Source organism: Arvicola amphibius, chromosome 11 (assembly GCF_903992535.2).
Source record: "Arvicola amphibius chromosome 11, mArvAmp1.2, whole genome shotgun sequence".
Classification (NCBI taxonomy): Eukaryota; Metazoa; Chordata; class Mammalia; order Rodentia; family Cricetidae; genus Arvicola; species Arvicola amphibius.
Window position 1 is genome coordinate 110,447,058 of NC_052057.2, and position 14,521 is coordinate 110,461,578.

Genomic DNA, 14,521 nt, shown 5'->3' on the forward strand with positions numbered 1-14,521 from the left:
CTCAGAGTAAAGGGTTGAAAATAGATTTTCTAAGAAAATGGGCCTAAGAAGGATGCTGGTTTAGACATTCTAATATCTAACAAAATAGACTTCTAAAATTAATGAAGGGACATGGAAGGACTCTTTTTATTCACCCAAGGAAAATCCACCAAGACAATGATTCAATTCTTAACATCTATGCTCCTAACACAAAGGTACCCATATTTGTAAAAGAAACATTACTAAAAGATAAGTCATATTATCTGAGATTTCCTTCTGTATTCTGTGAATATCATTGGTTAATAAAGGAACTGCTTTGGGCTTACAGCAGAGCTGTAGGGGAACAGAGCTAGGTGGGGAAAACTAAATGGAATGCTGGGAGAAAAGAGGTCGAGTCAGATAGAAGCCATGTAGCCCTGTCGGAGTCAGACAGAACTTTACCCAGTAAGCCACTGCCATGTGGCCATACACAGATTAATAGAAATGGGTTGAATTAATATGTAAGAGTTAGCCAATAAGAAGTTAGAACTAATGGGCCAAGTAGTGTTTTAAATAATATAGTTTCTGTGTGATTATTTTGGTTCTGAGCGGTCAGAATTAACTAGTGGCCTCCTTGCTACAGCAAACTGCAATATAACCCACTCTCATCAATAGACAGGCCATCCAGAAAAAAACTAAACACGGATACACTGAAGCTAACAAACATAAACTAAATGAACCTAACAAGTATCTACAGAACAATTCACCCAAACACAAAAGAATATACCATCTTTTCAGCACCTTTCAGAACTTTTTCAAAAACTGACAACATTCTCAATCACAATGGAAGTCTCAGCAGATGTAAGAAAATTGAAATAGTACTGTGTATCCTATCAGGCCACCACTGAGTAAAGCTGGATTTCAACAACAACAACAACAAAAAAAAAAAAACCACACACACACACACAAAGTCTATAACCTCATCAAAACTCAACAACTCTCTACTAAATGACTAGCTGGGTCAAGGCAGAAATAAAGAAAGAAATTAAAGACTTCCTAGAATTAAATGAATATGAATGCACAGCACACACAAACTTAAGGGACACAATGAAAGTCGTGCTAAGAGAAAAGTTCATACCAACAAGTGCCTACATAAAGATATTGAAAACATCTTGTGCTAGCAAATTAACAGCACACCCGAAAGCTATAGAAGGAAAGGAAGCAAGCACACCCAAGAGGAGTAGACGACAGGAAATAATCAAACTGAGGACTGATATCAATACATTGGAAACAAAGAGAACAATACATAGAACCAAAGAGACAAAGAGTTTGTTCTTTGATAAAAATCAATAATATTGATAAACCCTTATCAAAACTAAGAGAAGGATGAAGAATATACAAATTAAGAAAGTCAGAAACAAAAGGCGGGACATAACAACAGACTCTGACACTGAGCAAAACCAAAGAATCATTAGGTTTAAAAACCTGTACTCCACAAAACTGGAAAATCTAAAAGAAATGGAAAATTCTCTAGATGGTTATCACTTGCCAAAGTTAACGATCATATCAGAGAAACAATTTAAATAGACCTCTAATCCCTAAGGAAATAGAAGCAATCATCCTATGTAGAAGATCAAAAAGGGTGGGGGGGGGTAGGGCTAGACACTTTTAGCACAAAATTCTACCAAACTTTCAAAAATTACAAGTCTTGGAAGGACAATGTTCAACACTCAGTTTCATTTGGATAACAGAAAATAAAAAAGAAAATAGGTAATTAAAACAATCCTGTACCATTAAAAAAAACTGCTAGCGGTATCACTATCCCTGATTTCAACTGGTTCTACAGAGCTATATTAATAATAAAAAAAAGCATGGTATTGGCATAAAAAAAGAAAGGTTGATCAATGGAATAAAATCAAGAAAACTAATATTTCCTTTGTGAGTGGTTATCATTAAAGATAGATTCTAGATAAGAGAGAGGGCCTTGTGTCCACGTCCCTCTCAATTCTGGGTTCTCATTTAACTTAGACTCATACAGATTCTGTGCATGCTGCCACAGGCTCTGTGAGTTCATATGTACATCTGTCTTGCTGTGTTTAGAAGGTCTTATTTCTTTGCGTCCTCCATCCCCAAAACTCACACAATCTTTCTACCTCTACTTCCACAAAGTTTCCTGAGTTCCAAGGGGAGACAACCTTGATGAAGACAATCCATTTAGGATTGAGTTCTTCAAGTCTCTAACTCACTGAACATATCCACTTGTTGGTCTTTGTATTTTTTCTTGTCTACTGCAGGAGGAAGCTTCTCTGATACTCACTGAATAAGACACTGATTTATTAAGTGGAGAAGAATGTCATTAGGAGTCATGTTATTGTTACATTCCTTTAGCAAAACAATAGTATTTGGATTTCCTTATGTCCCTTGACTATCTAGTCTTAGGTCCTTGGTTACCCCACTAGTATCAGGTATGGGTTCCACCTCATGAGTGGGCTTTAAATCCAATTGGATAATGGTTGGTTATCCCCCACAAGCTTTGCGCCATTATTGCACCAGTGCATCTTGCAGACAGCTCACCAACATAGACTGAAGGTTTGTAGCAGGGTTAGTGCTTACCTTTCTCTTCTTGTAGCATAAAGAGTACCTCCCAGTGCCATAAACACCAGTCAGTACAAGTAAACCTTCTAGAAAGTCACCAACTCATCTTCTCCATGTTCAGTGGATTGTGTAGGTGTCATCTTAAGAAACACGACCTTAATATCAGTTTGTGAAGAATAACCAATAGCCTTGGCAATAATCTGGGTCACTTGGGGTGTCCATGGGACTCCTTTGACCAACAACTAAATTGTTGAAAGACATTCCCAGAACAAGAGGTTTTATTTTATGTTGTGAGTGGTTTAGGTGCCTATTATCTGGTGATTCCATTTAAATTTATTTCATGTACACATTTATTTTAAGAAGCTTCTACTGCATTTGGTTTCCACACAAACCCTCAAATGGCATTTAGTTTTAATTGCTTCATCCCATATTTCCTCCCTTACTCCCTCTTCCCCCACTTCTCATTTGATCCTCTGGTTCGATTTCCCTACCCCCAACTGTCCATCAATAACTTTTATTTCCCCTTCCAAAGGTTATCTATTCCCACCCTCTAGTCTAGTACTCTGTATATAATCTCTGTGGCCATACAGATTGTAGCCTAGTTATTGAAGACTTAACAGCTAACATCCACATATAAGTAAATATATATCATATTTGTCTCTCTAGGTCTGGGTTATCTCATTCAGTATAATTTTTTTTTCAAACTCCATCCATTTACCTGAGAATTTTATTATTTCATTTTTAAAAAGAACAGCTGAGTAATAATTCCATTGATAAATGTACCACATTTTGTGTATCTATTCTTCCATTGACAGACATCTAATCTATATACAGTTTCTATTATGAATAGAGCAACAAGGAATATGGTTAAGTTCTTTGGGTATATGCCAAGAATGACATTGCTGCATCTTGAAGTTGATCCATTTCCAGCTTCCTGAGGAACTGCCACTCTTAGTTCAGTAGCGGCTGTACAAGTTTATACCCCCATTAGCAATGGGTGAGTGCCTCCTTTATTCAACATCCTTGTCAGCTTTGGCTGTCATTTGTTTTACTGATCTTAGTCATTTGGACTGAATTAAAATGAAATCTCAAAGTAGTTTTTATTTGCATTTCCCTGACAATTAACAATGTCAAACATGTCCTTAAATGCTTTTCATGTTACATCTTTTGACAATTATTTGTTTAGATCTATACCCAATTTTATATTGGTTGTTTATGTGATGTTCAATTTTTCCAGTTCCTTATAGATTTTAGATATTAGCCCTCTATCTGATGTGTTATTTTTTTTCTCATTCTGTAGCATTCCACTTCACCCAAATGATGGTGTTCTTTGCCAGGCAGAAACATCTCAGTTTCATGAGGTCCGATTTATTAATTGTTGATCTTGGTGCCTGTGCTAATGGTGTTCTGTTCAGAAAGTCTTTTCCTGTGCCAATGAGTTCAAAACTACTCCTTACTTTCTCTTCGATCATATTCAATATCTGGCCTTAGGTTAAGTGTTTTGATCACTTGGAGAGGGAAAGTCTGAGTTTGCAAACTTATCTTAAGAATAAAGGCAGAAGGATCTCTGTGAGTTCGAGGCCAGTCTGGTCTACAAGAGCTAGTTCCAGGACAGGCTCCAAAGCCACAGAGAAACTCTGTCTCGAAAAACAAAACAAAACAAAACAAAACAAAACAAAAGAATAAAAGCTCTTTGCTTTTACACACAGGACTCAGTCTCCGAGTTGATTTTTGGGGAACTCTATGATCTGAGCATAACACAAAGATGCAAAATTCTCAATAAAATACTTTCAAACTAAACCTAAAAACACATAAAAAAAGATACTCCATGATGATCAAGTGGGCTTGATCCCAGAGATGTAGAGATGGTTCAACATACTTAAATTGGTAAATATGACCTATCATATAAAGAGATTGAAAGACCATACCACATGATTATCTCATTAGGTGTAGAGATGCCTTTAATAATCCAACACCTTTTTATGGTAAGTCTTAGAGAAACTATGAATACAAGTGTTTCTTTACAGGTCAAATCTATTTGGTGTTCGGTATGGTTCTTGTATAGGTATCTCCTATAGATTAAGGAAGTTTACTTCTATAATTTTGTTGAAAATATTTTCTGTGCCTATGACCTGTGTGTTTTCTCCTTGCTGTATTCCCAGTATTCATTGATTTGGTCTTTTCATAGTATCCTAGATTTCCTGAATGTTTTGAGCCTGATTTTTTCTTTTAGATTTAACATTTTTGTTTTGACCAAAATATCAACTTCTCCACTTTTTGTCTTCAATGCCAATCTTTTATCTCTTCTATTATGTGGATGTCCACTCTCTGAACTCTTACTAAATATAGCACTGAAAGTCTCAGCCAGAGCAGTGAGGGAATAAAAGCTATAAATAGGAAAGTAAAAAGTCTGTAGATGTGATGACATGAATATGCATGTATTTCTGAGTATACACAGGATACCCTAAAGACTCCACTAGAAAACTCATATAAATGATACGCACTTTCAGTAGCGCTTCATTAAAATTAAAGTGCTTATTATTAAAATTAATATGCAAAAATGAGTAGCCTCTCACTTATTGGGTAAATCTATTAGGAAAATAATCTCACAGCTATATATTCTATCAGTCCCAAAAATTACATGACTGGAAGAACTAGTAACTCCAGTGAGAATCTTCTTCCCGTTTTCTATCATGTAGCCTAGCTGCTTGACTGTATTTCCCTGTTTATTCCTTCACTGTGATTCCAAAGTCTTTTGTAGTCCTCCCACCCTAATAGTGAAAGGTTATAGCCATGTTAAGTTCAGTAAACATTGCTCACACAGGTCTAAGCTAGCCTGGTCTTGGCAAGTTCTAGGTCAGGCAGGGATAAACACAGTATAACTCTAACTCAAACACAAAAGATTTCTGCTCTTAGTTGTATCCCTTAGAAAAACACACAGCCATGAGACATACAAAACAGAATTTCATGAACTATCTTCATGAAAAAGAACTGCCACTGTAAAATAAATGGTGACTTGTGAAGTTAACCACATGACATATTTCAGAAAGGTAATGTGTAGGGTATGATTCCCGCACATGTGAAGATAAATTATGTATGAGCACACAAACAAAAGCACATGGTAAAAGAACACCAGAAAGGAAGACTGTAATAAGTGTCGGGTTCTGATGCCCCAACATAAACTATTTTCCCTCTGTGGACTGGCGTGGAGGCGCGAGAATAACTGAGACACAGTTCACACAGCAATATCGGTAGGGAGTCTCAGGCTTCCTTCAGATCCTGAAGGTCACCCCCGTGTTTATTATCCAAACACCCTTTTATCCCTCCAAGGTAAACTAAGGTGGAAATTTATTAACATTCTGTTTGGGTGGGCATAGCAGGCCTACAGTCAGGTCAGCAGCTTGGTCACTAGCTTGGAATTCACACCTCTTCTCAGGCAACCTACATAATTACAAAAGTAAAGGAGGAACATATCCTGAGCTTTTGTTAGGTAGCGACAGCCTATCTGGGAGTGCTCTGGATACCAACTACGGCTGTCACACCACGTAGAAATACAGGCCTACAAATAAGCACAGAAGAGCCACCCCAGAGAAGGAAAAAAACTGAAAGACTGGGAAGACTGACTTACATCAGGACAGAACCGATCATACACACGTGCACCTACACATACACTGAATTCCATTTCTCATGCTATGCTTACACTTCATAGTCTAGAATTTTACATTGAACAGAACTCTATACTTTCATAGACGGCAACAGTCAAAGGAAGTTAGATGTCCAAAGACAGACACTGACCGACATTTTTTCAACACATCTCAAATTGCCACTCAGAAGTTACTTTTCAGCACACTGCATGGCTCAAGGGTAGGCACTTGCTGATGCCTGACGACCTGAGTTCAAGCCCAGACCCCACAGCAGCAGAAAGGAACCAACTCCCTAAAATGGTCTTGGCTTCCACACGTTGTAACATTAGCAGTAACAGTCATACACATATAACAGACACACACACACATTTTAAATGTCTGCTTTTGCTGAAAGGCCTGGCCTCCTTACTCGGCACCACAAGACTCCTTAGAATAGCAAAACAATGCAAAAGTTTAATGGAGGCATCAAGGGCACTACAACCTCAGAGGAGAGCAACTTCTGGTGATGTCAAGTGCTGAGGGAACTCTTTCAGCCATGTCTTTAAGGTACCAGCTCACTTATACTATAAGTGCAACCATAAAGCTTGTACACCCTCAGCTGCTGGATTTGGTTCCTGTTTCCCAATCATACAGAGAACTGTGATCTGTTGAGTCTACCCTTGAATAAAGAAACCTTTATTATTCTCAATTCTGAGCCGGCTGTGGGATTACTTTATAGTGTCTATCTTCAAATGGCTCCAATATTGGCAGCTATATACACATAAAACCTGAGAGCGCTTGGGAAGTTAATTCTAGACACAAAAGAACAGCGTTAAGCACGGCTTCTTGGTAGCAGCACTTTCTTGGGAGGTCTCTGATTGCTAGAGGCAAGCACGTCTCATTTAAAAAAAGACTTCCTGAGTCAGCTTTAGCTGCAAAAACCTTGCAGCTCTTTTAAGAGGCCTTGGCATAAAACACTTACATAGTGTTTATGAATAGCCAACAGCTTGTTTCTTGGTGGGGACAGGCACCTTGAAATGCCACAGAGTTGTGGCAATAAACATGGCTCCCGCCAGTATCTCAGCTATAAAGTTAGACTCTCAGAAAACTGAAGAATGGTGTGGGTCCAGCCTTCAAAGCCACGGCTTTAAATCTAAGCATATTCCTTAGGCAATTAAAGATTAATATGGCCAAAAATAGATATACAGTAAAAAGATATTCAGACCAAAAAAAATAATTTTTAAAAAAACCTCTAAACTATAATCCCACATTTTCTTTAGGTCCCCATAAGATTATCAGTGACCCAATCAGCAGGAAGTAGCCTTGAAAACTACATTCACATTCCCCCAAAAAATGGATTATGAATGTCTGTCTTTGTTTAGAGTGTTGGTTACAAGTTGTTATGGATAATGGTCAGGAAAAAGCGAAACAAAGGAGATTATAGCTGTTTTGAAAAGAAAAAAAGGGGGGAGAGAGTACTCTGGGGCAATGGTCTTATACCCTGTAAAGTTTTGTGACTTGTACTGGTTTAATAAAAACACTGATTGGCCAGTAGCCAGGCAGAAAATACGGGTGGAACAAGGAGACTAAGTAGGAGAATTCTGGGAAGATGAAAGGCTCAGTTTTCACTTGTCACCCAGACCCAGAGAAAGCAAGATGAGAATGCCTCCTTGAAAAAAGGTACCAAGCCATGGGCTAACACAAACAAGAATTATGAGTTAATTTAAGATTTAAGAGTAAGTTAATAAGAACATTGAGCTACTAGGCCAACCACTGTATAATTAATGTAGGCCTCTGGGTGCTTCTTTGGGAATGAATGGCTATGGAACCAGATGGTATAGAAACTTCTGTTGATAGGCAAGTTCATAACTGTGGAAGTAATCCCCTTTGAATGACTTCTTTGGACCACCTTCTAAGGCCACACTTTATCCAGGACTGCCCAGTTATGCCTACCTATGCTCCTTAACTGAATTCTTCTCAACCCAAAGCTCATGTTGATACATTAAGACAAGACAGGTGTGGGGCCACTAGATCACTGTATTCTTTTTGTCTACGAGGTCACACTGAACAAATCCCTTTCTGATTTCCTCAATGCCCACTTAACTTTAATTGGGGTGTTTAGTCAGGAACTGAGTGTTACACTAAGTCAATAGTCAGAACATCTTTCCTGAAAACTGTGGTTAAACATCTATATGCACAGTAATTTTTTGAACTCAAAATAAAGAGAAAAATAAAAGGCAGGCCACTGGATAATGCTGTGTAATGACGTGATCTGTTTATTTAAAATGATTTCCCAATTTGCCCAATGATTTAGCAGGCTTTCTTTTACTTCCACCTCAAACAATCAACAAACCTTTGTATTTTATTTTAACCATGTATGCTATTTTGACATTTTATTAATACCAGATTTCAAAACGTTGACCAATGAGTAATACAGATTTCAATTAGATCCTTGGTAGGCATGGTCTCATTTATGGATTCTTGGGATTTTGGTGATGGTGGCTGTTCCTTCAGGCTCTGTCTCCAACCTGCTGTAAGACTTAATTAAGCAGCACACTCCTCCATTCAAGGCCTCTTTATTGTCTTCAAAATGTAAATGTAAATTTTTTGCCTGTAGGTAAGTCCATGAGACTATGGCCCATCATTTTTATATATTCTCTTTTGTTTCTGTTCTTGGAAGAACAAAGCTTAGTCTTGCTAAGTAACCCCAGACGGTCTCAAGCCTCAGGGTTCCCCTTGCCATGGCCTCCAGCGCTGTTCCAGGCGGAGCGTCACAGATGCTTTACTGTCGCTTGTATTTCTCTTTCTTTTCAGTTTATTTTCTTTCATTTGCTTTTATTTCATCTGTATTTGCTAATTCTTTCCCTACAACGCATACTTTCCGCACTCAAAAAAACATGACTTCTTTAAAAATAAGCATGAACCCAAATATTCTCAACCTAATGCACTTAGATCAGTAGGTAAGACTGCTTTCCTTAAATTTTCATTGATTCCTACCTTTAAAAGCCAACCATAAAGTAGCGCATGAAAAATAAAGAATCTACAAGGACAAAATATACATTTCAAAGACAAAAAAATGCAATGATCCAATCTACTGCACAACTCATCAACGTTAACAGAAGACAGTATAAGAACAGCCAACTTTAAATATATCACTTACAACAATCTCCTAAATAATATCATTGAAGAACATGGATTTTCAGATATCTGTACATCACCGCCAAGATAAACTAATAGAGATGTGGGGGACAGAATGGGAAGATAAATTTTATCTTCCCAAATAAAACTACATGGGTATCAGGAATTGAAGATTAAAGTTTTAAACCAGAATTTTAAATGTAACAGTTTGTTGGCTCTGGGGGTAAATCACAGTCACAACAGGCTGGAATTAATCCCCAGTACCACTTCAGGGAAGGGGAGGATGACCTTTTTCCGTTTTTTGTACAGAAACAAAATAGGGCATTTCTCAATAATAGTTTGCTAATTATGTTAAGAAAAATTGGACACGCCCATTCCAACAAGAGTCAAACGAACTCTTTCCATAACACTGTCTCTCACATTACTAAAACTGTATGAATTATTTGGGTCAAAACTATTTTAAATGATTAGTATATGCAGAATTATTGGAGCAGAGTCATTTAAAACTATTTGAATCATCATGATTGTATTTCCTTAGGCAAATCTGAGTAGTTCTGACAGTGATGTGGTGAGAATACGTGAGACCCTTGAAATTTTAAAAACATATAATCTGTGTGATACAAAGAAGTAAGTAGCTCACATCTTACATCTTAACAAAGAACTGTGTGCAAGCCTTACAAGGGAAAAAAACTAGTAACAACATGCACTGCCTGCTTTAGCACTGACACCCTACAAAGGTTAAGAATGTAACATTAAGCAAAAAATGAAAACTATTGTCATTTTACCAAAGTAATAAAACAGAGAACGGAAGAAATGAGTTTGGTGTGGATCCCAAAGATTCCATTGATTCTGAACCAAATTTTAATACAAAGGCATCTACATACAACTTCCATGACTGTTTATACTATAAAGATTCAAAACAGGAGGCAAGCATGGCCTACCTCGTCAAAGACAAATATCCATGTAACTAAAAGTCCCGTACAGTGCCTCAGCGGACTGCATCACCCCCTGCTACTTGAGGTACGTAGTAAGTGAGGGTTACTGAAAATGACGCGCTGTCTACACTCAGAGGGAAGCGGGACAATGAATGTCTTTTCGAACCTAATACTTCATAATTAGAGAAAAGCAATCCTAAATATACTATCCTTAAAATTCTAGCGTTAAGATGACCCCATTATCTTTAAATACTGAAAACACCATGGGCCTACACAAGCTAGTTGTGTTAAGTAACCATCTCCTACTTTAATATTCACTTGCTGTGCTCTTAAAATCTCTATGAGAGAAGCAGGAATTTTCCCTGTATCTTTTGGCAATAGAATCAGAAGCAAAAGTTTCAGGCCTGTAAAGTTTCATGATGTCTGTAGTTTTTAAAGCTAAATTATTCAATATCTTGAATTATTATTGCACTCATGCTGCCCGGAATATGTGTGCAACAAAGCAAGGTAAGCAGGTCTGCAAACATTTGCTTTCCTTATTAGATAAGCCAGCTCACACAAAGGGAATGCAAACTGCGATTGGAATACGTCTATATATGTGTGACAGTGTGTCAACCTCTTACAGAACGAGATCCGAACCCTAACTCTACAAATCAGTGAAGAACCAGAACAGAATTACTATACACAAAGTCCTGACTACTGATGCATTTCACTTTGAGATCACTGAGCTAAAACAGCATTCCCTCAAAATTTAAGAAAAATAGAATTTAGGAAAGAGAATCTTTTAAATCACTGAATACATCATTTCTGTCATTAAGAGAAATAACTTAAGCTTTTTTCGGCAATAATTCACTCTAATGAATTAATTCTCTAACTCCTAATAAACACTACATTTACAAGAGTAAGGGAATTATCAATAGGCATTCTTCCTTGCTTTAAGTTATTTGTCTCTAAAATATGTCAAGTAAGCTTTTAAAGACTCGGGGAGTGGCAGCTTCATGATCTTTTCCCTCAGTAAGTTCTGAGGTGGCTCTTCATGCTTTACAGCTTCGCTGGGATCTTTCTCTTCTTCGTCTTTGCTGTCTTCTTCCATTTTTTCATCCTCTTCGCTGTCTAGAGGCTGAGGAATAAGCTGATTACCCACAAATACATAAGTGTTAATTCTCTGTTTAACTCTCTTTCTTTTCCTCTTGGGTGGAGCCCTTTGTGAGATTCCCTTGGCCTGCATCTCATCATTGATGAAGTTTCTAAGTGTGCGTCGAATGTAAATACGAGCCAAATCTTGGAGATTCCTGACAGCACACGGGGCTAAAAACAAGTACAAAAATGAAAACATTATACATTGTTCATTTCTTCACAAACTTCAGAAAACATCAAACTACAAGAAACTACATTGAGGGTGCTTAGTACACAATGACTAAATGCACACTGAGCAGAGCAGGCAGCTTGCAAAAATGAGGCGAACATCCATGTTTCTATCTATATGCATGCAGTCTCGGGAATAATAACAATTTAGAAAAAGGGTAAGGATAAAGTGATAAGTACAGGAAACTTTACCCTGCATATTACTTTATACTGTTTTTGTTTCTTTGTTATATAGAGGGGGCTGATGACAACCCCATTCATAGCTCTAATTCCAAGGCTCTGACGCCCTCTTTGGGCCTCTGAGAGACCAGGCACGCATGTGTTGTACATGTGTACAGGCAGACAAAACACTCATGCCAATAAATTAAACATTTTCTTAAGAAACTGAATAAATCATATGAAGACAAATACTTAGCAGAAAAACTCAAAGTAACATTTCAATAGCTGCCTGAACTCTGAAGAGTGCTCATATATGGACATGTGTGTGTATGTGTGTTAAGGTGGGAGAGAGAGACAGAAAGAGAGGCAGAAGAAAGTAAGCAAACACACACACTAGTTCACGGCAAAGAACCCTCCTGTACCAGCTGTGAATTAACAGAGACCCCCCCCCCCCACCAATACAGAGGCACTGTTTTAAGACACTAATGTTTACTTATATCAAATATACCACAAAAAGGAAGGACCATAAGCTCAACTGTGCAAAATATCAATTGTGCCTTTGATACAAAATTGTTCAACAAATTATTTAACAAACTACTTGCTAATCAATAGGGCAGCCACATAAGAACACATTTAGATACATGTCTGGTTTAAACTAGAAAAGACAATGGATGTAGGTAGCTCACATTCGTGGGAGGGATGGGTTAAAAAGACGCAGAAGGGATAAAAAGGAACAAAAGGATAAAAACGGGAAATGGAGAAAACAACAGAGCAATATGTAACAGGAGTCACAGGAAGCTCTTGGTTAGGAGTACAGGAGCTTTCCAGTAGCTGGGGGCAAAGGCTCCCTGAGGAAATGGCTCTGCCAGAGCCTAAAGGAGCGCAATCACCTACAGGCATGCAAATGATCTGGGCAGAGGGAGGAGCAAACAAGGACTAAATACGTGTAGGCTGTGTTTGCAACAGCAGGTCAGCCGAACACTTGGGTGATCACATGTGTTATGGCCACCCTGACAGGAAGGGGCAGGACAGAAGATGAGAGACAAAATATTGATATATAACAGAGCACTGAAACAAATTAGCTATGGGACTAAAAGCAAAAGTATCAACTAAAGCATCCGCTGTCCAGGCTGACTTTCTGGACAGGTGCCAGTGTCAGATATAAACAGTAGACACAGAGAAGAGAACAAGAGGAAACTCAAGTGTGTTTCCTTGTATTGAATCTGAGATAGCCACCGCTATCAAAGGAGGTCATTTCAGAAGCAGTATCAGCAAGCACAGGAGACAAGCGGGTTGCTGGGACTTCCTCTGGCCTCTGCATGTGTGTGCATAGGTACATGCATCCCCACATGCATATGCTCATAACATAAACAAAACATTTAAAAAAAACCTATGTCTTTACAGCCAGAGCTACAGAGTGACACCCTACTTGAAAAATAAACAATTTTATTTATAAACCTACTTATTAAAAATAAACAATTACAACAACAAAAAAAGTCGTGAAAAGTTATTTAGGTTGAACCACACAAAAACATTTGTTTTCCAAAAAAAAAAAAAACAAAAAAAAAAACAAAAAACAAACCTAATTTCAAATATTAAATAAAATTTCAGAGAAACCAAAGATAAAATTGTATAATTTATTATGTATTTTCTGCCCCTGCCTGAACTAAAATAATATACCCTTATTTTTGAAAATTTGAATCATATTTTTATGGTTTCACATGCATATAAACCACATAACTATAAAGTCATAGAAAAAAATTGATTTTAAGTCAAATAAAAATTGTGGTAAATCTAAAGAAAAACTGTAACTTCATTTTAATCAACTATTGACTATGAACAGTTTTAATGTTAACAGAGTCATCTGACAAGGGGTTTACATGTGTACTTTTTTTAGGGGATTTTGCAGCCAGTGTTCTAATTCCCTGTAATTATAGAATAATGTTCTATGAACAAAGAGATACTGTGACTTACTTTAGCAGAAACAGACACTTGTTCTTATTCCCCATTCATGGAATTTTAGTAAACAGCAATTTTTAAAATTTTTCACTGTGATTATTATACAAATTTTGGGTTTTAAGACTCATAAAAGTTAACCTAAAAGACGTGTCAGATAAAAGAAAATAACTATTGCTGCCACTATGGTGCTCTCATGAGTTAAGCACTTCCACGGGTACTGTGCAACTGCAGAGCCTAACAGAAGAAGCGTGCCTGCACACAAAGAGCCTGCTGCACATGCGTAAGGACATGCCCACAGGCAGTGTGTACCACAGAGCTCTTCATTACATTCCAATGGGCTATGATAACTAAAGAGTAAAAATAGCCACAATTCTGTTTTTAAAAATGGGAAAAAAATAACTCTAGGTATTACTTTACTTTAGGTAAGTTCAGTTAGTACAGAATGGCATGGGTATGCAGACTTCAACCATAAAACAGGTTAAAGGACACTCATTTGATTGTGGTGCTAGACACCACATAGTCTTGTTTGAAGTAGACTGAAAGGATGTGAATGCTGCAGCCCATTAACTTCAAATTTTGTCTCTCTCTTTTTTAAAACCCATTCTTATTTTTAGTTTTTCTCTTGGATGTAGATGTCCTGAATATGGTTTGCCTCCTGTACTGTGTTGCTATCAAAAGTATAAAGTCAGTAAACATATTTTTTAAAAGCTGGTTAAAAATAGTTTCTAAATTATGAAAAATTTATAACTGAGAGTTTAATCTCTAAATGAGATGAAAACAAGAACACAG

At 37.4% G+C, this 14,521-nt stretch overlaps 1 protein-coding gene across 3 annotated transcripts in view; it reads right to left on the reverse strand.

Annotated features, from left to right (window-relative positions):
• Window positions 1-8,429: 8,429 nt before the first annotated feature.
• The window catches only part of Pcmtd1 (protein-L-isoaspartate (D-aspartate) O-methyltransferase domain containing 1), a 66,225-nt gene continuing 60,133 nt past the window's right edge, over window positions 8,430-14,521 (reverse strand). For all 3 annotated transcript variants that reach the window (XM_038346925.2, XM_038346924.2, XM_038346926.2), the window contains one exon: window positions 8,430-11,557. In XM_038346925.2, the coding sequence (XP_038202853.1) occupies window positions 11,190-11,557 (368 nt within the window). In that variant the 3' untranslated portion in view covers window positions 8,430-11,189. The remainder of the gene's footprint in view (window positions 11,558-14,521) is intronic.